The sequence below is a fragment of the Carcharodon carcharias genome, chromosome 7 (assembly GCF_017639515.1).
Source record: "Carcharodon carcharias isolate sCarCar2 chromosome 7, sCarCar2.pri, whole genome shotgun sequence".
NCBI classification, from domain to species: Eukaryota; Metazoa; Chordata; class Chondrichthyes; order Lamniformes; family Lamnidae; genus Carcharodon; species Carcharodon carcharias.
Window position 1 is genome coordinate 122,351,192 of NC_054473.1, and position 27,473 is coordinate 122,378,664.

The window sequence follows — 27,473 nt, forward strand, 5'->3', positions numbered from 1 at the left end:
TCCCCCTACCCCAGCTCACAGTGACTGTTTCTGTGTCAGTCCCCCTATCCCAGCTCCCATTTAGTCTCACTGCGTCACTCCCCATACCCCAGCACCCTGTGACTCTCTCTGTGTCATTCCCCATGCCCCATCTCCCAGTGACTCCCCCTGTCTGTCCCCACACCCCAGCTCCCAGTGACTCTCTTTGTGTCAGTCCTCCTACCCCAGCTCCCAGTGACTCTCTCTGTGTCAGTCCCCCTTCCCCAGCTCCCATTTAGTCTCTCTGCGTCACTCCCCATACCCCAGCACCCTGTGACTCTTTCTGTGTCAGTCCCCCAACCCAGCTCTCAGTGACTCTTTCTGTGTCAGTCCCCATACCCCAGCTCCCAGTGACTCTCTTTGTGTCAGTTCCTCCCTACCCCAACTCCTTGTGACTCTCTCTGTGTCAGGTCCCATACCCCATCTCCCAGTGTCTCTCTCCCTGTGTCAGTCCCCACACCCCAGCTCCCATTGACTCTCTCTTTCTCTACCCCCCTAGCCCAGCTCCCAGTGGCTTTCTCTGTATCAGTCCTCTTACCCCAGCTCCCAGTGGCTCTCTCTGTGTCAGTCCTCTTACCCCAGCTCCCAGTGACTCTCTCTGTGTCAGTCCCCCTTCCCCAGCTCCCATTTATTCTCTCTGCATCACTCCCATACCCCAGCACGCTGATACTCTTTCTGTGTCAGTCTCCCTACCCAGCTCTCAGTGACTATCTCTGAGTCAGTCCTGATACCCCAGCTCCCAGTGACTCTCTCTGCGTCACTCCCCATACCCCAGCTCCCAGTGACTAACTCTGTGTAAGTTCTCATACCTCAGCTCCCAGTGGCTCTCTCTGTGTCAGTTCCCCCCTACCCAGCTCCGAGTGACTCTTTCTGTGTTAGTCCCTCTATCGCAGAACACAGTGACTCTCTGAATCAGTTCCTCCCTACCGCAGCTCCCAGTGTTTCTCTCTGTCAGTCCCCCCCTATTCCGGTTCCCAGTGACTATTTCTCTGTCTGTCCCTCATACCCATCTCCCAGTGACTCTTCCTGTGTCAGTCCCCCACTACCCAAGTCCCAGTGACTAACTCTGTGACAATCCCCCTACCCCAACTCCCATTGTCTCTCATTGTGTCAGTCCCCATACCCCAGCGCCCAGAGACTCTCTCTGTGTCAGTCCACATACCCCAACTCACAGTGACTCTCTCTCTGTCAGTCCATATACCCCAGCTCCCAGTGAATTTCACAGTGTTATTCCACATACCCCAGCTCCCTGTGACTTTCTCTGTGTCAGTCCCATATCCCAGCTCCCAGTGACTCTCCCTGTATCAGTACCCCCTATACCCCAGCTCCCAGTGACTATTTCTGTGTTAGTCCGGAACATCCTAGCTCCCAGTGACTCTCCCTCCGTCAGTCCCCATACCACAGCTCCCAGTGACTTTCTCTTTGTCAGTCCCTATACCTCAGTTCCCAGTGACTCTCTCTGTATCAGGTCTCCCTACCCCAGCTCCCAGTGACTCTCCCTGTCTCAGTCCCCCATACCCCAGGTCCCAGTGACTCTCTCTGTGTCAGTCCCCCTACCCCAGCTCCTAGTGACTTTCTCTGTGTCAGTCCCTATACCTCAGCTCCCAGTGACTCCTCCTATCTCAGTCCCCATACCCCAGATCCCAGTGATTTTCTCTGTGTCAGTCCCCCTACCCCAGATCCCAGTGATTTTCTCTGTCAGTCCCTATACCGCAGCTCCAAGTGATATCTCTGTGTCGTCCCCCTACCCCAGCTTCCAGTGTCATCTCACTGACTCCAAATCCATGACAATGAGGCACTGGATTCCTTGTTTGTCTAAACTGGGCACAAAACCATGTTCCAAAACCTGTTTCACTCCCTGTCCTGGCTTCATGGCCTGTTCATCAAACTGGAACTCAATCCCCCTTTGGAACGGCCAAGCCCATGTCCACCCCACCTAAGGTACTCCTTCTGCCCAGGACTATCACTTAGATTTTCATCTCTTGGTCTCTCACTCAGTGTACCCCACCCCTTTCTCATGCTGGGTGACTCCCACTTCCACCGCCCCCCCCCCCCTCCATACTAGACGAAAACTTGCCAAAAATAACAAGTCTTGTCCATTCTAGTCCAGGTGTTGGGGGTGGTGGTGTGTGTGTCAGCTTCACCTCTGACTTCTGAGTGGTTCGAATCACTCCCACTCCCTGGGCTCTAGACCTTGGACTTATTTGGGGGTTGTGACAAAGTGCAGCAGACAACTGGTTCTGGTACAATAAAAAAACTGAGTTTATTGAAGTCACAAAGGAACTTATAACATTAAGATTACACTGAGATTATACAGGCTTACAAAGTACACTTAGTTAAGAATGGGGAACACACGGCATAACGAGGGAAAATCACGCTACTAATCCCCTTACCCTAGTCCCACCCCCAAAATCTAACTAAATTGAACTAGGAGAGGTCAGGGATCATGCTCACCAGCCAGGGTTCCTTGACAGTTTGAAATCCAGCCAGGTAAGCCGGTTGCAGTTTTGGAGTACGCTCTTTGTGTCCTCTGGGGCCTGCTGTCCCCACGTGGTCCTGGTCTGTGGAATCTGCCAAGGTACTTCAGTTGGGTGTGAGTGGTCGATCTCTGTGGAGGGCTGCGGTTGCAGACTTGTTGTCTTCGGTTGAGCCTGCCACACTGTGCCCCTCACCGTGATGTTGCCTGCGGGCCTGCAAACCTCCAGATCTCCTTCCTCCGCTTAGCTTAGCTCCCTGTTTAAACTCGGCTTCAACTGCTCCCAGCTGCTAACAGCCCAAAAACCGCTTTCAAAACTGCCCACCCTTCTGTGTCCCTGCCCAAAAACCTGCTCGCTTCAGAACTCCTGGCCCAGTTATATTGTTTTTTTTCGAATTTCTTATCTCTATCCAAATCAAGGTTAGCTCTTTGTTTGATTTTGGTGAGCTTCCCCGTGTGATTGTTGTCTCATTGTTTTTAATGGGCTCGCATGATGTTTATCATTGGCTTCCTGCCCCCGTAACTAGTCTTGAACTGAAAGCCATTGTATATGTGGAGTATTGATGGGTTCGCATAGTTGCATTGATTGTGGTCTTCCTGCCTTAGTAGTTAGTAGCGATTATTTATGCAAGACTTTGATGGGCTTTAGTTTCGTGTTGATTGTTTTAAAGGGAAGAATGCGTATTCTGTCTCCTCTCGTTGTCTGGTTTCAGGTAAAAGTCCACAAGTCATATCCTTGTTGATGATATGAAAAATGTGTGAATTTTGAGAACCCTTCTTAACAGTATCGTAACTCTTAATTATTGCCAACCAGTCTCACTCTGGCACTGAGAATGACCATTTATGGATATGCAGTCTCAGTAATAAATACATTATCAATAGAAAGATGTTATCCCCAAAGTTTATGAAACTCTGGCTTCAACTATAGTCCCGTGTTCAATTCTGAGCACCACACTTCAGGAAGGACACCAAGGCCTTGGAGAGGGTGCAGAGAGATTTACTAGAATGGTACCAGAGAGGGGGCATTTCAGTTATGTGGAGGGGCTGGTAAGGCTAGGGTTGTTCTCCTTACAGCTGGGAAGGTTAAGAGGAGATTTGATGAGGGTATTCAACATAGAGTAGATAAAGATAAACTGTTTCCAGTGGCAGAAGGATCAATAAACAGATTCAAAATAACTGACAAAAGAACCAGGGGCAACATGAAGAAATGATTTCTTGCACAACAAGTTGTTGTGATCTAAAAAGCTGATGGGAGCAGATAACGACTTTTAAAAGAGAATTGGATAAATATTCTAAAGTGAAAGTGTATGTAGGGATATGGGGAAAGAGTAGGGAAGTAGGATTATTTGGATAGTTCTAAAAAGAGCTGGCACAGCCATGATGGGTCAAATGGCCTTCTCCTGCACTGTATTATTTGATGATTCTGTAACCTATATACTCCTCCTTCTTTTTCAGGACCATGGCCTAAGTGGGTGTTGGCAACTTTGGACTTCCATTGGATTGGTCCATGATTATGCTTGGCAAAGCATTGCAGTGGTTTGTTATTACCTTCTGCAGCATGAGACTGTCTTGCTATCCGATATAGTGAAACTTACATGTCCGTAGAGTTGTAATTGCCATTGACAGGAATCAAATACCAGCCATAATTGTCTGTGCTCACTCCAACAATGATTGAACGTACACCGGCGGGAATGCCTGGAAATACATATGAGCATGGTTACAAAGTTATTGGATGTGAAATTGCTGAGTGCCAGTGGCACAAAATGGTATCATGGTGAATCGACAGTTGATGTTTCAGTGTGTCTGATCATATTCCACTGAAGTTTGCAGAACAATTGTTCAATCTCCTTTTGGAGAATTGTCTCCTTGTCTCACTGCTGTTTTGCTTGGCTTCAAATGAAAAGCCTTGGCAATACTTTTCAGATCAACAGGAAGTATAATCTGGCACAGTGTATAACAGGCTGCCGACTCACCCCGAGCATCTACTGTGCAGCTGGTGTACACCAGTTCACTCCCCCTGTGTTCCATTGTGTGGAGTGTCAGACAAGCAGAGAGGCCACTGATATTAAGACACAGACTTCAAAATTTTTGGGGGTAGGAGTGGTGGGGGCACATTTTCCAGGGCCATGAAGATGACCCCTGACTCTGACTGTATTTCTGCCTTCTGGGTAACATGAACACATGCAGAGGCGAGCTGCCTGGTCTCCTACTGAGGATTCACGACAGATTGGGGGCTGAAACTTGCTGCCGGGGTCCTTGGAGCCCTGATACCGCAGCGAGTAGGCGGCAGCTGAGGTGAATCTCCTTCGGAAAATTGGATGGGTTGTTAAATTTTCATAATCTGACGTAATGTATCTCTATCCATTTTCCCAATCCACCAATTTATCTTTGTTAATCGGGTGTAAGAGATGGAAAAATGTAATTGCTCCGCGATTGGCAGCCATGCCTTCAGCAACTCAGAGCCTAAACTTTGGAATTCCCTGCCTAAACTCCCACAGAGAATTTACTTCCCCAAAATGGGCTGGTTAGGGTCAGGATGAGTTTAAAAATGAAATTCACAGAATCTGACCCCAACACATCATGCGCAGCTGATATTGGGGATGCGGGGAAAAGGTTTCATACTCCCTCAAACTCCTGGCAGCCTGTGGGACCAGCACACATTAAATGAAGCCCAAAGGTGAGTTAAAACAGCTTTCCCCTGAATGTGGGATTGTAACCTATGTACTGTGTAAGGAGGCACAATCTCTGCAGCTAAGGAGGATGATGGAATGTTTGAAAGTATGGGCTCAGCAATGTCTGTATTGATCTGGGATATCTCAGCCAGATCACTTGTATTCATAAAGAATGGAACTGAGTTAACCAGGATTGGGAATGGGATAATTGGAACATTTAAAGAAGGGCAAAGCTCATTTTGCAGTGTCCATGCCTGTTGATTCTGCTGCAACCTGCATGTATCTTTGCTTCACTATGATTACTTGGTAATGGGCATAGAATGTAATGAGTAAAGGTGAAAATGGTATCTAATTGTGAGGGAAGCACGGCATTCCAACACTCCGATGGGAACCATGAGTACGGTGTCTCAATAAAGAGCTGATCTTGCATTATTATAACTGTGTGTACGTGTGTGTGTGTGTGTGTATGTGTGTGGTGTGGGTGTGTGTGTGTATGCGTGTGCTCTATTGTTTAAGGTAACAAGATTCATTTGAATGAGAAAATAATCCAACAGGAGCATCAGAGTGCCCTGGCTTGGAGATGCTGGATGCTAATTAACATATTTAAATCAAGTTTTGACAGGGCTATTTGGAGCGTGATTTGAAAATGAACTTGTTTCCCCATGGTGAAGAAATCCTGCAGTGAAGCAGGAGCAGCCAGTTCCCCAAAAGGGAGTGGTTATTTCAGCACTCCTTGTGGGCCAAGCGGAGCAGGAGGGCTCAACCCAGGACCCTTAAATAAACCCAGCCTCCCTCAGCCCTGATCTCCAGCTTCCCAATCGAAGGCCTCCCCATCTCCCTCCACTCTCAATTTCCAGGGCCACCCCCCCAAGGATGAGAAATAAGAGCAGGGGTAGAGAACGTGGCCCCTTGTAGCATGTCTGCAATTCAGCTTCTGCTGCCTGAACTCCATTTTCCTGCCTGCTCCCCACAGGCCTTGATTCTCTGTGAGATCAAAAGTCTGTCTATGCCAGCCTCAAATATAGTCAAAGGAGGCTGGCCTTCGACTTCCTGTTGCTGGTGTTCCTTCCAGACACTGAGCAAGGCTGTGCATGTGGCCAGCTGACAGGTGGGTGGTTAAAAATCCAAGACACAAATGAGTCCCTTGTGCTAAGATGTGCAGTCTTTCCAGATTGGTCAGCCATTTTCAGCCCCAACTGCACCCTCCCCGTCTCACCGCAAACATCGGGGCCAAGAGGATAGTGACTCATGTTTAAAGCTAGCATTTTAATCTGAAATTATAATGAGAAATCTCCTCAATTATTGACAATAATCAAAGCAACAATGCCAATTTAATGTCGTTCTGTCGAAGGGTCATGAGGACTCGAAACGTCAACTCTTTTCTTCTCCGCCGATGCTGCCAGACCTGCTGAGTTTTTCCAGGTAATTCTGTTTTTGTTTTGGATGCCAATTTAATGGTTTAATATGCACTTCAAAATGTAATCAATTTCAAGAAAGCATTTCAATCTAATAAACAGCTCCATAGTTCTCAAAATGCAATTCACCAACATGCCACATGAAAGATTCTATCATAGTTTCATTAAATATGGGCATATTTCACACCAAATAATGCAATAAATGAATAATTATTTACTATATGAAGATGGGGCAGTTTTCTTTTGTACAAAGCCCACAAGAAACAGCCAAATTCCTCAAGAACTTCTGAAATAAATGAATTTCGAGCAAAGTGACTGATGCAATCTAAACTGACTTTCTATAGTTTCACTCCCTCCAGAAAACATTTCTGATTAGAAAACCTTGCTTTACCATTTGATGACATTACTGATCACGGATGTTATGAATAAATTATGGTGAGATTTTTCATGTGATGTCTGTAGCACATCCATGTTTCATGGGAGTACAGAACAGCTGGGAGCATGACTGAATTTCATAGATTGTCAGCCAGATTTTCATGGTGGTGCCATGTTGACTCCATATGTGGCTATCGAGATGAACGTTTTTTTGATATGTCAATGAGGTCATCATTGCAGAACACATTATGAAGGTAACTGAAATACAGTCAGTTTTATACTGTTTCTGAGGCCTTTGGGCAGTGGATCCCAAATTGTGGGTCATGACTCCAACAGGGACAGCAAATGGGATCACGAGCTCCCCCTCCTCTAAGACTGCACCCTGCACCAACCACCGAATCCCAGGTGGCATCCTGCCCTGCCCTTTCCCTGCTCATCTCTCAGTCTCCCTCTCTCTCTCTCCAGACCATGGGTTCCTGCCTGTGGCCTCTTCACTGAGTCTTGAAGACTGGCCCTGATCATGAACCTGGTGGCAATGCCTCCACTGCTTAACTAGGGTCTTTCTTAGCCCAATCCCATCACGCTGATCCTGTGGAATGTTCTGGGCTACAACATCAGCCACCTCTAAACCCTCAACCTATGCTTCCCCTGCATCCTAGCCAAGGTCCAAATACTGGAGTGGCTCAGATGAAGTAATGGACTGGTGAGTACATAAAATAATGGCATTTTTAGAAAGCACTTCAAAAACACAGATTTTCATATTTCTATGAAGTATTTTATGTTGAACTATAATAAGCAGATATTAATAATTATCTACTGAAAGTTACTATGCTATTTTACTTTTGTTGACATCTGGGGTCAAGTTAATTTTCAAGTATCAGAATGGGGTCATATTAGAAAATAATTTGGGAAGAGCTGTTATAATGTTTCCAAGTAGTGGCTGATAAAGGTCCTTAATTTTCCCTCAAGGTTGTAGGTCTTCACTGATGCTAAATTCTTGTCTGAAATCAGCCGGATACGTTCCACACGCACAAGAGGAAATTGCTGGTTATAGATTATTTTGTTTTGTTAGGTGTGCGTTTCCAGTCCAGGTTGAATATCTTGACAGATCTGTTATTTCTGGCCTCAACAAACACAGCAGCAAAAACGAAGTGCTCAGACCAAGCATGTAGCACTGCCTTACAGTATCGCAAATCCCAAATGTCTCAGCTGTAATCTGATTGATGTGTCAGTAAATTTTAGATTATTGATTGAATGGTGACCATTATCAATTACATATACATCTGGTCCCTCATTTGCCATAACCTAAATACTTTAACAATACACAGATGAAAATATAAGGCTAAATTTATAAGCCAGAAAATGCTTTAATCATTAGAATTCTTAAATCTTATCAATTAATATAACCAGTGCTTTATCATAGTGGGCCCTGCCACATTAAATCAGCAGTCAGTGATGGTTGATCTAGCAATGATATCTCTTTTCATCAAATGAATAAACCACATAAAAACTTCAGAGTAAAAACATCACCAAGGTTGTAACACAACTTGAAATGTAGTCACATAGCTGTTGCTCTATCTGGACATTGGTCCCCACGTTACGGAGAGGTGAGGCAGAAACATGATTAGAAATTAAATAGCAATTAAATCAAAGCAAGATGTACGTGTACAAAATTATTACAATGTGTGATTCAACCACATATGAAGATCAAAGTTATAAGCCAAATATATTTTCTATATTAAAGGAGATTAAGCATATTCTATTTATGCATGTCTGTTATTTTGCATTAAAATATTTTTAAAAATACTTAAAAAGCAGCATCACACAGATTCTGACTGCACCAAACAGCAGCAGAGGTTGTAATCTTAAATAGAATAATGTAGAGTCTTCAGCACAAAAACAGGCCATTTGGCCCAATTGGGCTATGAGACTGCTTATGGTCCACATGAGCTTCTTTCCCATCTCCTTTTCATCCAACTCTATCAGCATATGGCTATGGCACTAGCATTCTTGCTTAATACCTGACAGCTCCTCTACCACTCACATTTTAAATATCTTGTAATATAATTTGGAATCATTTGCTAGCATATTTGTGTACATGGAATGGGTGACTCTATATTTAGCATCCCCAGTTCAGAGCTTCATGTGTCAGGTGCATAAATCAGGATTTCCAGTACACAACCCACATCCTTTTCTATCCATGATGGAAAGTTATTGGGCACTCCCTGAATCCCCTCTATGTGGTTCTTATGTGCGAAGCTCTGTGCTAGGAAACTAAAAATGAAAATTTCACATTGTGCTTCAAAAATAGGTGTGTCGACATTTCAGTTGTCCTCACTAGTAAGTTGTAGATCTGCTTGTTTTTGATGTCTCGCTGGCTCTGTTGTTGGTTGGTCGTGTTAACATGCAGTACCAGAGGAATATGAAAAACCCTGAAAGCAAAAACAATCTATTTAAGGAACTTGTTTCAGTGTTTATCTAAATCATATTAGTTTTTGTAAATATATTTCTAGTCATTAATAATTACAAAGCTTTGTAATTAATTTTAAGATGGCCAATGTTAATTTAGTGATCTACAGCAATGGATAGGTTCCATTAATGGATTTATATTAGGAGATTAATCTTAGTATTCCACATTTTTATGATTTATTATTCTCCACCCCAAGAGGGTTAGCCTGATGATGTCCTCTCTCATGTTCCCCAATACCACTCTCTAACTGTCCAACATGAAATACATCAGACTGGCCCAGGTTTTGCCATTTCTCATAAATAATGCCAGTGGTACTCTGACTGACCTTGCAGAGGGTTGAGGATGCAGAACAGGTACAGTGCAGGTACACTCTGAAGTCCATGTGAGAAAAAAGCTATGCCGTAGGTTGTGCCCAGTAGACAAGTCAGGCCCAGTATGGTGAATATACTCTTCTCATTACCTCCTTTCAATCTGATCACTTTTACACATAGAATTATCAGCATGGTTGTATTGCCCACGAATATAAGTACAAAATAGGCAATATTTGTAATATAATGCACAGTCTTGTTTGTTATCCAACACCTGTTGAGAGGACATGCAAGTAGTTTAATTAATATCCATAAAAATACCACAAGAAGAATTTATGCAGAAAGAGGCAATGGTTTGATTTTCATCAAAAGTGAGAAGTGCACATTTCAATTAATCAATGCTCCCTACACGGAGAAACGACTTTTGAGCACTCATCATATCCCTTTGCCTGTAATTTGAACTGCTAGTGGTTAACGTGCTCATGTAAAATTTCAATTTACAGCCCTTTAACAAAGTCTGAAATAAAAACAGAAAATGCTGGAAAAACTCAGCAGGTCTCTCAGCATCTGTGGAGAGAGAAACAGAGTTAACGTTTCAAGTCCGTATGACTCCTTCAGAGCTAAAGAGAAGTAGAAATATGACGGATATTATACTGTTAAAGAGGGGCTGGAGCAGGTGGAGTGAAATAGAAGGTCAGTGATAGGTGGGAGCTCAGGAGAGATTGACAAAGATGTCTTGGACACAAGACAAAGGGAGTGTTATTGGTAGTGTTTAAGACTAAAGAAGGTGCTGATAGTGGCATAAAGGTAAGAGCTGAATGTGTTAATAGCAGAACAAGGGTCAGCACTCTGTGAAAGGACAGCATAGAAAGAAGTGACAGATGTCCCTGTGTGGTAAGAAGCGGGGGGGGGGGCAGAGGGCAGGTGTTGGGGGAAAAGGATAAAAATACACTTAAAAACAAATATAAAAAAAAAATGAATAAATGAATAAAAATTTTAAAACTGGATTAAAAAAGTGGTGAAGATGGAGGAGAGAGTTCACGGTCTGAAGTTGTTGAATTCAATGTTAAGTCTGGAAAGCTGTAAAGTGCCTAATCGGAAGATGAGGTGCTGTTCCTCCAGTTTGCTTTGGGCTTCACTGGAACATTGCAGCAGGCTAATGATGGACATGTGGGTGTGAGAGCAGGATGGTGTGTTAAAATGGCAAGCGACAGGGTTGTCTGGGGTCATGCTTGCAGACTAGGCGAAGATGTTCCGCAAAGGGGCAGGTAATGCACCTTCTGCAATTGCATGGGAAGGTACTTTGGGAATGGAGATGAGGAGTTGGGGATGATGGAGGAGTGGACCGGGTGTCAAGGAGGGAATAGTCCCTACAGAGTGCTGATGGGGGGAGTGGGTGGGTGAGGTGAAGATGTGTCGGTGATGTATCATGCTGGCGTTAATGGAAATGATGGAGGATGATCCTTTGAATGCGGAGGCTGCTGGGGTGAAAATTGAAGACATGAGGCACCTATCATGGTTCTGGGAAGGCGGCACATGAGTGAGGGCAGAGGCACGGGAGATGGGTTGGACACAGTGGAGGGCCCTGTCAACCACAGTGGGGGGAACCCTCGGTTAAGTAAAAAAAGACATGTCAGAAGGGCCATTTTGGAAGGTGGCATCATTGGAACAGATGAAACAGAGGCAGAGGAACAGGGAGAATGCGATGCAGTCCTCACAGGAAGTAGGGTGTGAGAAGCTGTAGTCGAGGTAGCTGTGGGAGCCAGTGGGCTTGCAATGAATATTGGTAGACAGTCTATCACCAGAAATGGAGGCAGAGAGGACAAGGAAGGGAAGGGAAGTTTTGGAGATGGACCATGTGAAGGTGAGAGAGGGGTCAAAATTGGAAACAAAATCGATAAATTTTTCCAGGTCCAGATGAGAGCATGAAATCGCACTGATACTGTCATTGATGTACTGAGAAAAGAGTTGTGGGAGGGGGCCTGAGTAGGACTGGAACAAGGAATGTTCCACATACCCCACAAAAAGACAGGAATAACTGGGGCCCATGCGGGTGCCCATAGCCAGACCTTTTATTTGGAGGAAGTGAAACAAGTTAAAGGAGAAGTTGTTCAGTGAGAGAACAAGTTCAGCCCGGCGGAGGAGAGTGGTGGTGGATGGGGATTGTTCAGGTCTCTGTTCAAGGAAGAAGAGGAGAGCCCTCAGACCATCTGGGTGGGGGATGGAGGTGTGGAGGAATTGGATGTCCTTGGTGAAGAGGACGCAGTTAGGGCCAAAAAACTGGAAATTGTTGAGATGGTGTAGGGCCTCAGAGGAATCACAAATGTAGGTGGGAAGAGGCTGGACAAGGGGAGAGAGAATGGAGTCAAAATAGGAAGAAATGAATTCTCTGGGGCAAGAACAGGCTGACACAATGAGTCTACCAGGACAGTCCTGTTTGTGGATTTTGGGAAGGAGGTAGAAGCGGGTTGTACGTCGTTGGGAGACTATGAGCTGGGAAACTATGGAGAAGATCTCTAGATGAGATGAGGTCAGTGACAGTCCTGGAAACAATGGCTTGATGTTTGGTGGTGGGTCCATGGTCCAGGGGGAGGTAGTAAGAATTGTCTGAGATTTGGCGCTCAGCCTCTGCAAGGTAGAGGTCAGTATACCAGACAACAACAGCACCTGTCAGCAGGTTTGACAAAGTCATTGACTAATTAAAAAATTTGAAGGGGTTTAATAATTTTGTGGGCTTTGCTGGCTAGGCCAGCATTTATTTCCCATCCCTAATTGCCCTTGAAAAAGGTGTGATGAGCTGTATTCTTGAACCACTGCAGCCTATGCATTGTAGGAACACCCACAGTGATGTTAGGAAGAGAGCTCCTGGGTTTTGAAGCAGCAAAGTGAATGAAAGGTGATATTGTGCCAGGTCAGGATGGTGTGTGGCTTGAAGGGGAACTTGCAGGTGGTGTTCCACTGCATCTGCTGCCCTTGTCCTTCTAGGTGGTAGAGATGTGGGCTTGGAAGGAGCTGTTGAAGGGGCCTTTGTGAGTTTCTGCAGTGCATGTTGCAGATGATACACACTGTTGTAACTGTGCGTCAGTGGTGGAGGGAGTGAATATTTAAGAAGGTGTTTGGGGTGACAATCAAGTGGGCTGCTTTGTCCTGGATGATGTTAAGAGTCTTGAGTGTTGTTGGAGCTGTTCTCGTCCATCACACTCCCAACTGGAGCCTTGTAGATGGTGGACAGGCTTTGGGAGTCAGGAGGTGAGGTAGTTGCCATAGAATTCCCAGCCTCTGAACTCCTCTTGTGCCACACTATCTTATACGGCTGATCCAGTTCCATTTCTGGTCAATGGTAACCCCAGGATGTTGATAGTTAATTTAGTTAAATAGTAGCTATGAATGTATCACAAGTGTGCTCACAAAGTCAGCAATATTCTTAAAGTAATATCTGCCTACACAAGACATAGAAAAGAGAGTTTCAGTATGTAAAGGATTAACAGTTAGAGCAAAGGCTGACACTTAGATGTGGACACAGAATGTTTCCAACATAAGTTCAACCATTCCCTTCTGTAAAGAAGTCAAGAAATTACAGTTGGATATGAATATGACATTGTTCTACTTGCTATTTTACAACAGGAAATGACTCATTTATATTAAACAGATGAATGTCTTGGTTAAGATAATAAACAGAGTAATGATGTATCAATGCATTAAACCTTTGTTGCTGTAATTACCAAGAGTAATTTTTAGGCTGGAGATCGCTTAGTATTGAGGCTTATCACTGTTTACCATTAACAACTGACCACATCATTAAAGTAAAGCTACAATTTAATCACATCTTGTCCATTTACTATGTTTGATTGCTTGGTTAAGTTGTGCCTTATATTCTGCAACCGATAAAATAAAACTTACATGTCCGTAGAGTTGTAATTGCCATTGACAGGAATCGAATGCCAGCCATAATTGTCTGTGCTCACTCCAACAATGATTAAAAGTACACCAGCGGGAATGCCTGGGAATACATATGAGCATGGTTACAAAGTTATTGGAGGTGAAATTGCTGAGTGCCAGCGGCACAAAATGGGGCCATGGTGAATCGAAAGTTGATGTTTCACTGTGTCCGATCTTATTCCACTGAGGTTAACAGAACAATTGTTCAATCTCCTTTTGGAGAATTGTCTCCTTGTCTCACTGCTGTTTTGCTTGCCTTGAAATGAAAAGCCTTGGCAATACTTTTCAAATCTACAGAAAGTATAATCTGGCACAGTGTATAACAGGCTGCCGACTCACCCCGAGCATCTACTGTGCAGCTGGTGTACACCAGTTCACTCCTCCTGTATTCCATTGTGTGGAGTGTCAGGAAGTAGAAAGGTCACTTACAATAGGACACAGACTTCAAATTTTTTTGGTGGGGGGCGGTGGGATCACATTCTGCAGGGCAGGACCTCTGCCTACCATGGAGATGACCCCTGACTCTGGATGTATTTCTGCCTTCTGGGTAACATGAACACATGCAGAGGCGAGCTGCCTGGTCTCCTACTGAGGATTCACAACAGATTGGGGGCTGAAACTTGCTGCCGGGGTCCTTGCAGCCCTGATGCCGCAGCGAGAAGGTGGCAGCTCCCTAGCTCTCTGAAAGAAACTTGCTCTTTTGGTCAAAGCATTGGGCTGCCTATGGACCTGTTCTTGGCCATGCTCTGAGAATGTTCACATGTCTCTTAACAATGATTCTAGGAGGACCTCTCCCTCAACCTTTCAGCACTGGACATTGATGCCCAACACCCAACTTTCAACTACAAACACCTTTTATTGCTAGAGAAATCTCCCTAATTAAGCAAGAAAAGCACTCCATCTATTATACCATTAACCCTCCTCTCAGAAGAGGGTCTCTGAGCTATTTCTATTCTTCAAACCAATCATCCGCTAGCCTGTTTGATCAGGTTGCCATTCAGGGTTGAATTGCAGGGAAAATTCATACAGTGTTCATGAGCAACTGGAAATAAACCTGGACTCGCAAAAAAAACTTTCATTCTCATTCATCTGGGCTTGAATCCAATTCACTTACCAATTCTGGTTCCTGATTTATAGCCAAGTTTGATGATTAAATATTTTTGGCCTGAAATTTCACAGGGGACAGGGGACATCCAAAGCCGCCAAAGAATAACTTTTTTAAATGTTTGTTCTTTTTCTTGTAGCAATGCAATAATAATTGTGGCCATATAATATAATGAGGATCAGATGCACATACAACTAACTCAGCAATAGAAGATTTTACACTCACCCCAACCAACAAGGCGGAGTTTCAGCATGTAGCACTTAATGTAGGTGTTGAACACTTTGATCAGCATGATGTACAGGTGAAACGCTTCGATTCCCATCCATGTAAAGCTGCAAAGCAGTGAGTAATGCAGCAAGACAGCCATGGCTTTACAGAGACTGTCTGTGCAACTGGAACTGAGCCTTGTGTTTGTTAAGAAGGTCACATTGAGAAGAAACAAGGCAGCACTGAGATTCATGTGGACCTGGATGGAACATTCCTTTTGTTTCTTTCTGAATAAGAAAAGAAACAGCTTTTGAGAGAAATTATGCAAACTGATCGACTTCGATTTCAATGTCTTCCCACATTTAGGGATGCATGAAGCAGACAAAACACACACTTAAGTCCTTTCCACTGCTCAAATTTCCTGGAACAGATCACTAGGCTGAAGCACCTAGCAACAGAAACTGAAGACAGAGGCTATATACTCTGCATCACACACCAGGAGATTGTGCCACTCTTATACCTTACCAAAGGCAAGTTTGGCCATGTCATGAACACATCTTTCTTGGCCATCAAGTCCTGGAATGGGATTTGAACCCAGAACTTCTGGTTCAGAGGTAGGGACACTACCCACTGCACCACAAGACATCCTCTTAACATAACAGACAACATTACAATATCAAAAGCAAGTCAACTCACTTCTTGACTACTGTATTCTCAAAATTAATATATTTACAAACAGAAGTAAGTTTTGTTTAATAAACCTGCTGTTGTAAATTACATGTGAGCTCTATTCTCAAGGAGTAATTTGTTACATATGTCGATTGCACAGCCAGTTCATTTAGAAATGATAGCACTGATAGCCAGATACTCATACCTGAGAATAAAATGGATGATTAAAGTAATTGCTGTGAAAATGGCAGAAACACCACAACCAATCTGTGTGATATATGTTAGTGATTTCAATATCTTCACATCCAAGGATTGGCTCCCAGTGGGTTGCTTTAGAAAAGAAAAGGATAAGCGTTATTATGATGACTTGGTAATTTTTCTTTTAAACAAGTTACACTCTCTTCTTTCCATGTATTTTTTCCCGAACCCCTTGCTTGGCTGCCCTTGTGATATCGACTCTTCCTCTGATGAGAGGCCACAGGAATACTTGCCTAAGGCCAGGTCTATCTGGAGCTGGACTATAATGATGTCCACACCATGGACGATTCTCTCTCCTGCTCGGAAGTGCTTGGCCTTCATACAATCCCCAGAAGAGCATGTCTGAGATCAGACACTTAGCACCTGGAGAGTTGTGGGGGGAAAGCCACTGTTTACTATTCGATTGTACAGCTTTTTATTTTTTAAATTCATTCTGGGGCTGCTGGGCAAATCCAACATTTATTGCCCATCCTTCACTTCCCCGTACAACTGAGAGCCTCACTGAGGCACTTCAGATGGCAGTTAAGAGACAACCACATTGGTGTGTGATTGGAGTCACATAAAGTACTCAGCAGGTAAGGAAGGCGAGTTTCCTGAATTCCAGAAAGAACATTAGTTAACCAGTTACAAGGATAAATGGGAATGAAGGCCCATGATGCCACAAGCCTGTTGCAAAAGCAGATGAGATATCAGGGCTTATGACTGTAACAATTAGATGTAAAACCAGAAGAGCTGTGCATACTTTGTACAAGGCCCTGTACAAGGCCACATCTAGATTATTGTATTAGGTTTGGCTCCCTCAGATATAAAGGGAAAACGAGACCCTGGAAGAGATCCAGAGGAGAGCTACTTGATTGATACCTAGTCTGGGGCCTCCAAGATAGCAGAGCAAAATTAGCAAGCTGTGCCTTTTTACTTTGGAAAAATGTAGGCTTTGAGGGGACAGGAAGAGGGCTGGGAATTTGCTCAGTGCTGTTCCCACTCTGCCGCTATAACTTTAATGGAGTTGGGGAGGAAACCCCATTCTGCACATAAATGGGGTTTGCACTGCATTTCTGAAAATGATATGGCAGCAAAGTAGGAGCAGATTTGCTGAAACTCTCAGCCACTATGTTCATGGGAGTGGAGGTGACGGGTAGGAGGAGGTGCATTGGTACAAGTTATAAAGGCAGAGATTTAGGTTAGATACTTGGAAACAATTCTCTTCACAAGAGCTGTCAAAGTCTGGAATAAATCACCAACACACGTGGTGAGTGTGAGGTTTGCTGCAAACATTCCAAAGGGAGCTGGATTCTGTGAGTGGAAAACATCTCCAGTTATCCAAGGTGAGAGGATGAACTGAGATTGTGCCACCAGTTGTCATTGTCTCATGGAACTTGTCTTTAGTCTGTGGGGGTCAGGGAGAAATTTCCCGAAGTTTTATTTCCTCCCTAAATTAGGATTTTACTTTTTTTGTGCCTCCCTGAGGGGATTGTGCAGCTTTGGGGGATAGTGAGTGGGGGAATGGATTTAATGCTGTGAGCAACTCGTTCCATGTTGGGATGGAACCATCTTAATATACCAGCTGGTCTTTCTTATCCCTTTTTGTATCTTTATGTATGTTATTAGAATTATTGCTGGTAGGTTTTGCTGCTCACAACCAAACTGGAATGGGATAAAAGACACATTACATTGTACCTACCAGCAAGACAGCAAAGAAAGTCAGGTGATTGCATCGGCAGATGGTTTGATTGTCTGTATTTTCTGTTGTACACCCAGAATCATTCCAGTGACCGGTAGTTGTTTGTCCTGCAGTGGAAAGTTATTAAGTGAGAAATTGCTCCTCGGTTGCAACACGATTGAAATATTTGATAGAAATGACTCCCTTTATTACCATTTTGTTCTAATTCCCAGAAGACGCATTTTGGAATTAATGTTTTCTAAAATGAAAAAGATTAACAATAATTCTTTACTGCCCTTAACATGAATAGTTCTTTTTAACAGACTGAATAGTGAAAAGTTAAAAAAAATGTCCTTACCGATGATGATTCGTTAAACACAATCAGAACAGGATTTGTCAGATTATCACTGTTTATATTCCCCACTCGAATTCCAACTACATTATTTAAAATAATGCTCTGATTTTTATCCTGTAAAGGTACAAATACAGATTTTACTAGAGTTTCCATTGAAGAGCAAAGGACAGCAGCCAAGAAAGCCCAACCTCTGAGAGTAGAGAGACTCCAGGCAGCTTCAGTCATATATTTAAAGCGCAGTCGGGATATTGTGGGACATGCAGCATTGATTGGGAGACAGATACCTGATGCTGGAGAGGAGGCAGGGACAGAAATGCTGAATCCTCAGATTCTGTTTGTGGAGTGCAGACTGCAATGTTAAGGGCTGGGACTGAGAGGAAGAGGCTGGAGATGAACAAACAGGACATATAGACCCAGCTCAGAGTAGGTCCAAAACTCCTCTTTCCTTTACACTTCATACAATTTACTGATTCACAAATATTCGCACGTCAGCAATTTCATTCCAAATGTTTGACAAAGGCTGCTGTTCAATGAGTTGGCCTGAAGATACAGGCGTAAAATATTTCCTCTTTCTTCGATCGAAATTGGGCTCTGCAGCTCCTATTGTTTGGGTGATGGGAGGCCTCTTAAACTATGAAAATATGTCTATGATGTACATGCTCATTTCCACCAGGAAGAGCAATAGGCACCATCTTCATAAAAGAGTTTGTGTGTGTGTGTGTGTGTGTGTGTGTGTACCTAATGATTGCAAGCAACACACAGAGCAGGCAAATCATGATGTTGGTCAGTGTGTAGCACTGATTTGATACAAGCACAGCTATTTTGGAGCTACATCCTCCAGCCTACACCATGTCTCACGCTGAACACAATTTAAAACACATGAAGGACCCCCATCTACACAGCTTAAAGAGATCCGGTATTACTTCCGGGTTAGTTGTTGGATTATTTCTTCAGGCTGCTGCTGCAATTTTATACATTTTGGATGCATTTCCATACCTGTTAACAGATTTAATAGGTTACAGGGAGTGGTCTGGCTGGTGCTGTTTTGTTTTGGTGAATAAAGACTTGTACATTAAATAGGTGCATCCAGACATGAGTGGCTTAGTAAGGCTTCATCTTGACCTTGAGATTGAGTGGGAGAATGAACAGTGGTCACACTGAGCAGGACAAGCTATAAGAAGAGGAAGAAGGAAGAAAGGGCTTTCAAAAGGAGACCATATCCGCAAAGGGTGTTTAAGGAGCAATTCTTACCTGAACTTCAGCAATGACCAATGCTTTGGACATCTGTACTTCACTAGAGAGATTGTGACTGAAATCTGTCAACCGCTGCAGTCACAACCCAAACCTCAGAGCAGGGCAGAGATGGCATTGCCAGTGGCCATCAAGGTGACCATGCCCCTGAACTTTTATATGTCTTGCTTCTTTCATGCTGCTGAAGATATAAGCAACATCTTGCAGTACATCATTGCATGAGGGAGATCACTGAGGCTCTCTGTCTTTGCAGAGAGACTGCTTCATCCAAGCCCTTCTTGTAGAATGAGCTGAAGGGTTTGCATGGATTGCAGGCTTCCCCATATTGCAGGGCACTACTGAATGCACACATATTGCTTTGCATATGCTTCATGTAAATTCAACCTTTACCTGAACTGAAACTGATTCCAGTCCCTCATTGTGGATCTGGTGTGTGACCACAGGTGGCGTAATTTTCAAGTGAATGCCCCATTTTCCTCCAGCAATCATGATGCGTTCATTCTGCAGCAGTCCTCTGTGCCAAATGTCTTTTCAGCCACCCTGGCAAAACACAGGCAGGCTACAGAGCAACAAGGCTTATCGACTCGTGATATTGCTGATTCCTCAAGTCTGGAATTCCTGCACAAGTTCAACAGCAGGCATACAATGAGAGTCATGCTGTCACTCTTACAGAGCAAACCATTGCTGTCATGAAGCAATGCTTCCACTATCTGGACTGTTCTGGAGGAGCCCAGCAGTATTCAGCTGAGCAGGTCTCAAGGTTTATTGTGGTCTGTTGTATGTTGTACAACCTCATCATCATAAAGACCTTGACACCAGCTATCAGGCAAGAAGCTGAGGAACAAGAATAGGAGGAGAAGGAGGAAGAGGAAGAACAAGACAAGAGGCTGTAACCTCAGCAGCTCCTTTCTGTCCAGGCTGGATGTGAACAAATAATTCACAATTAATACCATTAGCCTCAACCCCAATTCCCCATTCACCATCAGTCCCAGAATCCTTATCTTTCCTCTACCATTGACCATCATATTGTCCAGTTTCCCACAATGCAAAAATAAAAACCGACGCAAATACACAAACCGAGCTAAATTTATGAATGAAATCACATCATAGTGCATACAAAGCTAAATTGATCACCAATGGGCAGTCCTTTAGTGCCTGTTTTCTGTGTCTCTTTGCCTGTCCCAGTGCCCCTGGTCAATGCTACTCCAGTGGCTGCAACATAGCTGATTGAAAACTGTTGATTTTCACTGTGGACACTGCAGATGACCATGGAGGGCCTCGAGCGGCTCTGGCTCTAGAAGGTCTGGCTTCAGACTGCACCACCTCAGCATGGGCAGCAGCAGTCTGGGCTGGCTGGCTGACAGGCAACAACAAAGACACTGGAGGAGTGGTAGGCATGGGAGCGCAAAAAACATCATCCTGAGAGAGGCAGCAGGTTCGTGCGCTATTGAGTCACTGTCACTCCCCCAGGATGGTGCCTTAGGAAAGCAGTAATCTGTTCGGGGACAGCTTGCTGGATGCTGTGAATCTCTGGGACTCCCTTTGCACAGTGTAATTCAGAGCTGAGATGTCAGCAGTGTAAGCTTCCTTAGCAGCATTTGGGTGTTGGGTGGATACAACTTCAGCTGCATTGGAAGCAGAAATATTGGCCATCAGGCTTTGGATCATGGTTGGCTCCACAAGTGTGTTGAAGGAAGTGGCCACGTGTTCCATATCGGAAAGGATGGGCTCCAAGGTCTGTGCATAGTCCCGTCACAAGCAGCTGCCAAACTCCTCCATGATCGACTGCAGGCTTTCTGACAGGCTCCCCAGTGCATCAAGCATTTAGATCTGTGTATCCGTCTGCCTTCTTCTGTAATCTGGTCCTTCAAAGTCCTCATTTGCAGTAGACTGGTGTGCAATCTCACCCTCAGGCAACCTAGCATCTGCCCTCTCCTTTCCCCCTGTCCTGGCTGCACTTGTGCCTCATGTCTGACCAGTTGCAGGTTCTGCTTCTGTCCCATCCTCTGAATTACACACAGTGCCAGTACCTGACCTGGTGGCTGTGACTGGGAAATTGAGTGATGGCATGTCTTCACCTTCACTGTCTTCTGGGCAGGCTGTGGTTCTTGGATATCTGAATTGGAAAAAGGGACAAGTATTGGGCTGTAGTGAGGAGAGAGGAAAATGTGCATGTTTACACCATCTGCAGCTAATAAATCAGAAGAGATTGAGGAATACAGGAAAGTTTGGTCAGAGGAGGATTAGAAATGCAGATATCCTCATCTTCAATAGTTTCAGCCCCTCTCAGGTTCATGACCTTGTCTACCACGATTTTCGGAATGTCCAGTGCTGTCTACTTCATGGCAGTTATAACATGCAGGCGCACCTCTCCCCCTCCTGTTAATTCCTGATTCCTCGTCATGAGCCATCTTCTCCTGTAAGAAAGAAGGAAGTGTGTTAGTGACTCTTATTTAATATGTTTGGTTGATGTGGCTGACATGGTTGAATAGCTGCCAGTGTGTACAAGCTATGAGGATTGCAATAGTGTGAAGTGTGTGAGGTAAATCATATGAACATGAAGTCTGAGTCCTATTTGATAATCATTGTTGGTTGTTGTGTGATGGAGGTTTGGTGGTTTGAGCTGTGACTGAGGCTATTGGTGGAGTTGGTAGCATATGGCAATTGAAGACACATTCGCTGACCTTGACCACTCATATGAGATCATTAAACTTCACTGTATCCAACTCCTTGGGCCTATACTCCTGGCATTGACCTCCCACAGGTATTTCTTGCCATTGCCTTCTGAATATGTATCTGGAGGGACTCCCGTCACCCTGAGGATACAGGGCATCTCTTCTTCTCTTCACCTCTTCCATCAAGACTTCCAGTGCAGCACCTGAAAATGTGATTCATGCTCTCTCCCAGGGTCAGTCATTGTTGACTTTTGCACAACATAATATTCAGAATGATCTCAGCACCAATGACAGCCAAAGTGCACCTTCCCTTGAGAGGTAGAGGCTGGTTTAAGATAGTGCCTGACACTCACGGTACTGGGTGCCTTGCTGATGCAGCCAATGAACAGCAGGGGGAGCACTGGCTACATGTAGCAACCATGGAAATGAGCAGGCAGCACAAAGTTGGTGTCCTGCCTGCACCTGAATCAATGGGTGTGGGTTGATCGCACATCACAATCCCCATGCCTATGTTCGTGGCTTAACCATTTCTGTGTCTGCCGGAATGATCCAAATACTTTTCTGGAGCCCTCACACCAGGACTCAGTCATTGCTCTCTGGTGTGGGCCAGCACCGATCATCACACACAAAGTGGATTCTGATTGAGTGAGAACATCTTGTAATTTGGAGCCCTCCTGTCTGCAGAAACTTGAAGGGTTACTGGGTGCCTAAAATGACACCCTGGATAATTTTTGGCTGATTATACCATTGTGGAACACCTTGGGACACTTTTTTACATGAAAGGTGGTCTATAAATGCTATCTATTGTTGTTGGACTTGATGGAATTCTGCTGTCTGATGGAAACCTAAAGCTTAAACCTGTCACTCGCTGTCACTCGTTGATTGAGTGTAGGCCCAAGGACTTGGATACAGTGAAATTTAATGATCTCGGATGAACAGTCAAGGTCAGTGAAGGCATCTTCAATTGCCACATGCTACCAACTGCACCAACAGCCTCAGTCACAGGAAATGCGATGTACTTGTTTGCTATAACACACAACATACCAGTCATCAGTTTTATACAGGGATGCACTACAAAGTTACTGATATTACTGGCCCTCTGGAAATATCCTGAAGCAAAAATGCTTGATGATTAGTTTTTAAACACAAATTGTAATTTTATTCCATTTCCTTCCCCATTCATAAAGTCACAGACTACAGCACAGAAAAAGGCCTTTTGGCTCATCGAGTCTGCGCCGGTCAAACAAATACGTAACTATTCTAATCCCATTTTCCAGCACTAGGCCCATAGCCTTGTATGCCATGGCATTGCAAGTGCACAACCAATACTTCTTAAATGTTATGAGAGTTTCTGCCTCTACCACCCTTTGAGGTAGTCAGTTCCAGATTCCCACCACACTCTGGGTGACAAAATTCTTCCTCACATCCCCTCTAAGCCTCCTGCCCCTTACCTTAAATCTATGGCCCCTGGTTATTGATCCCTCCACCAAGGGGAAAAGTTCCTTCCTGCCTACCCTATCTATGCCTTTCATAACTTTATACACCTCAATCATGTCTCTCCTCAATCTCCTCTGCTCCAAGAAAAATAACCCCAGTCTATCCAATCCCTCCTCATAACTAAAACTCTCCAGCCCAGGCAACATCCTGGTAAATCTCCTCTGCACTGTCTCTAGTGCAATCACATCCTTCCTATAATGTGGATTCCAGAACTGCATGCAATACTCTAGCTGTGGCCTAACCAGTGTTTTATACAGTTCCAGCATAACCTCCCTGCTCCAATATTCTATGCCTTGGCTAATAAAGGCAAGTATCCCATATGCCTTCTTAACCACCTTATCTACCTGTCCTGCTATCTTAAGGGACCAGTGGACATACACACCAAGGTACCTCTGATCCTCGGTACTTCCCAGAGTCCGACCATTTATTGTGTATTCCTGTGCCTTGTTTGTCCTGCCCAAGTGCATCACCTCACACTTATCCGGATTAAATTCCATTTGCCACTGATCAGCCCGTCTGATCAGCCCGTCTATATCCTCCTGTAATCTAAGACTATCCTCCTCATTACTTATCATCCCACCAATTTTCGTGACATCTGCAAACTTACTGATCAACCCTCCTACATTCAAGCCTAAACCATTTATATATACCACAAACAGCAAGGGACCCAACACTGATCCTTGTGGAACCCCACTGGACACAGGCATCCAGTCACAAAAACACCCCTTGACCATCACCCTCTGCTTCCTGCCACTCAGCCAATTTGCCAAATTGCCTTGGATCCCATGGGCTTTTACCTTCGTTATCAGTCTCCCATGCAGGACCTTATCAAAAAACTTGCTGAAGTCCAAGCAGACTATGTCAAATGCATTGCCTCATTCACACAACTGGTCACCTCTTCGAAAAATTTAATCAAATTGGTCAGACATGACATCTCCTTAACAAAACCATGCTGACTGTCCTTGATTAATCCCTGCCTCTCCAAGTGTAGATTAATTCTGTCCCTCAGAATTGCTTCCAATAGTTTCCCCACCACTGAGGTTAGACTGACTAGTCTATAGTTCCCTTGTTTATCCCTTCGTCCCTTCTTGAATAAAAGTACCACATTGGCTGTCGTCCAGTCCTCTGGTACCTCCCCTGTGGCCAGAGAGGTCTTGAAAATTATTGCCAGTGTATTTCCCCCCCCTGTACGGACATGTTATCCTCATCAATCAGGAAAATGTACTAAGCTAGCAGACAGATAAACCTATGGTCAATCCATCAGTTCAGCACAGCAAGCGTTAAACAGCTGTTTAAATAATGCACACAAAGAACAGAAGGTATTGCATCAGCTAAGGTGCTCATGCAGCAAGTGAAATAATTATTGACATCTTTTTCAGTTTTGTTACATACTTTTACTACCATTTTATAAAATCCCACATCTCATTACACACTGAGAAAAGAGTAGCTGTGTTTATGTTACCTGGAACAGTGCTGCATTTCTGAATATAATAAAAATGATTCGTAATGTGGTAGTATTAAAGTAGCTGCTGACGCCGTTGACGTTATCCAGGAGACTTGGCGGCAATTTGATCTCAAGCGATGGGTCAAAGGTAGAGATATTTTCCTGGGTTTTATATTTAACAATAAAAAATATAAATTATTTGGATATTTGATAACAATCTGCAAAACATTTCACTTCTTACATTCAAGAGCAACAAGCTCAAAGAGACTGGTGTGTAAAAAGTCACAAGGTCCCAGGTTCACAAAAGTTAAGGCTGACACTTCAGTGCAGTACTGCCGGAGCACTGCACTGTCAGAGGTGCTGTCTTTTGGATGGGGTGTTAAACTGAGGCCCCATCTGCTTGCTTGAGTGGCACTATTTTGAAAAAAACCAGGGGAGTTATCCTGCAGTCAACATCACAAAAACAGATTATCTGATCATTATCACATTGCTCTTTGTGGGAGTTTGCTGTGCACAAATTGGCTGCCTTCTTTCCTACAACAGTGCCTACATTTCAAAAAGTACTTCACTGGCTGTAAAGTGCTTTGTGACATCTGGTGGTGGTGAAAAGCGCTATATAAATTCAACTTTTTCTTTATTCTTTAAAAGTGGTTACCTTTAGTGGAAAATCTGAACACTTGCTGTGAGGGTTATTATCAATACTCATAGCAACCACCACATCAAAACGTGGGCCTGGATATTCCGTTGCTGCCCGTGGTGGAACTGAGAATTTCCTCCCAAAGTCAATGGCTGTTTAGCCGCCTCTCCAAATTTTCAATCCCACCGGAAAATGATGGGAACAGAGGCCTAGCACCACACAAATGATCACGACCTTCAGTGAAGTGAGAGTGGAAGCAGTAAATGGAAGCTGAGTCACAACATCAGAAATATAATTGTGATCACCCAAGGCCATTTGAACTCACTGCTGGAGTTCTACTCTGCTAGAAACTGGATTCAATTTTTAAGTGTTTTAGGAGAGAACCTCTGAAGTAATTTTAAATCACTTGTCCCGTGTGAAATGGATACAAAACGAACGACCATTTTACAGTCCACTTGATTTTACATCCAATTCAATTCAGCTCCCTCCCCTACTCCTGTAAATAATGGGGCCATTGAATGAGGCTCAGAATGGGATAGTGACTCATTTTCTTAGTCATGATATGGGAAGATGGGTGTGTGTGAGTGGGGGGTTGGTGGTCAGGGCAGATGCTGGTGGTGCTGGAGTACAAAGCAATTGAACATAACACATTCAAATTAGGAGCAATAAGAAGAAGAAACTGCATTACTAAGAAGAGTGATAGGGGACAGCAGGGCCATAGAGATACTCCTCCTGCCACCAGAACTCGCACTGGGACACAAGTGACACTCTCCACACTTACAACTGGCACCACAAGAATTCCAAACACACTCACCGTATCGGAATTAGGAAACTGAATTCCTGTGAAATTTTCAGGGTCTATATTTTTAAGGTAGAATATCATATTTTCTGTTTCACCAACTAGCATTTCCCCTTCACAATTCATTAATTTATTTTCCAGAATTAAGCTGATTGAAGCACTGTAAAAGATTGACAAAGAAAGAATATTACTGCCATGGAAATAGCTAAGATCAGAGGGCAAGGGTTAAGTTGCTGAATGAGGACCAATCATGTTACACACTGCATTGGCCTGAGGCCTACAATGTACCCAAGGTGCCCCACCATGCAATGGTGGGGGAAGGCCATGTCTGGGGAGAGGGCTGAAGCCGGAGTAGAAGCTGCACACAAGGTTTATTCGGCTCTTTGTCTTTAATGTAAATATGGCAGCTTTCCCATGATGCAGCTGGATTCAGTTGTTCCGTTGGAACGGGTGCTAAATGTGAGGCAGTGTTCCTGATTAAATTACTGTTGGATCCTGGTCACTAGTTTGACTGGATTGAGTGATCTGGATTGCATGCTTGTTTCAGGATGGCCGAGTTGGTAACAGAGACAGAGTAAATCAGCAGACAGTTCTTAGGCAGAACACTTTCTATTTATTAACAAAGGAACTCAGCAGTTATACTTGTGTGCTTACAACTCAAACCCTGTCTCTCCATTACAGACTAATTCTCGACTACTGAGGTAGCCCACACTACTCTGCTATTGGATACTAAGATCATGTGATCTTCCATTACCACATCCCTCCCCCTTTACTTAGAAATACATCTTATAGGTACAATTACAATTTTTCTCAAAATATCAAATTATTTACACAGATAAGTAATTTACAAATTCAGTCTTTCTGGGAGTTTCCTTACACATGTAGAACGTCTCAGCTCTACAGCTTCAGATGCTTTGTGAGAAACCTCCCTTCCTGCTGTTGTCTGAGCATCAGGTTCTCCGGTGGGCACCTGCAAACCTGTTTCCTAAACTCTTGCAGGTACAGCCGACCCTTCAGACACATCTGTACTCAGTTGAGTTCTTTCAACAGGAGACGTTGACGTCGTCGTGAACACTGCAGGAATCATTTTTTGGTACTTTGTTTCTCTCCTCCTTATATGATCCACAAGTCTCCATATGACTCGGGCTTCCACTTTCATGTGATAAGAAAGAGATTCAGTCATTGCACTTATTTCACCTGATAACCATTTTGGTCCTTCTCCAAAATTCTTCAATATACCGTC

The 27,473-nt window shown here is 44.1% G+C and overlaps 1 protein-coding gene across 1 annotated transcript; it reads right to left on the reverse strand.

Annotated features, from left to right (window-relative positions):
* Nucleotides 1-8,351: 8,351 nt before the first annotated feature.
* On the reverse strand, nt 8,352-26,369 carry LOC121280375 (adhesion G-protein coupled receptor G2-like). The gene is made up of 10 exons (XM_041192319.1): nt 26,246-26,369; nt 24,813-24,956; nt 17,931-18,041; nt 17,786-17,831; nt 17,594-17,700; nt 15,860-15,984; nt 15,004-15,272; nt 13,635-13,734; nt 9,752-10,008; nt 8,352-9,388 (listed from the first exon to the last, which is right to left on the reverse strand). Exons 1-10 carry the CDS (start codon nt 26,354-26,356, stop codon nt 9,294-9,296), a joined length of 1,365 nt encoding a protein of 454 aa, XP_041048253.1. The 5' UTR covers nt 26,357-26,369; the 3' UTR covers nt 8,352-9,293.
* Nucleotides 26,370-27,473: the final 1,104 nt, after the last annotated feature.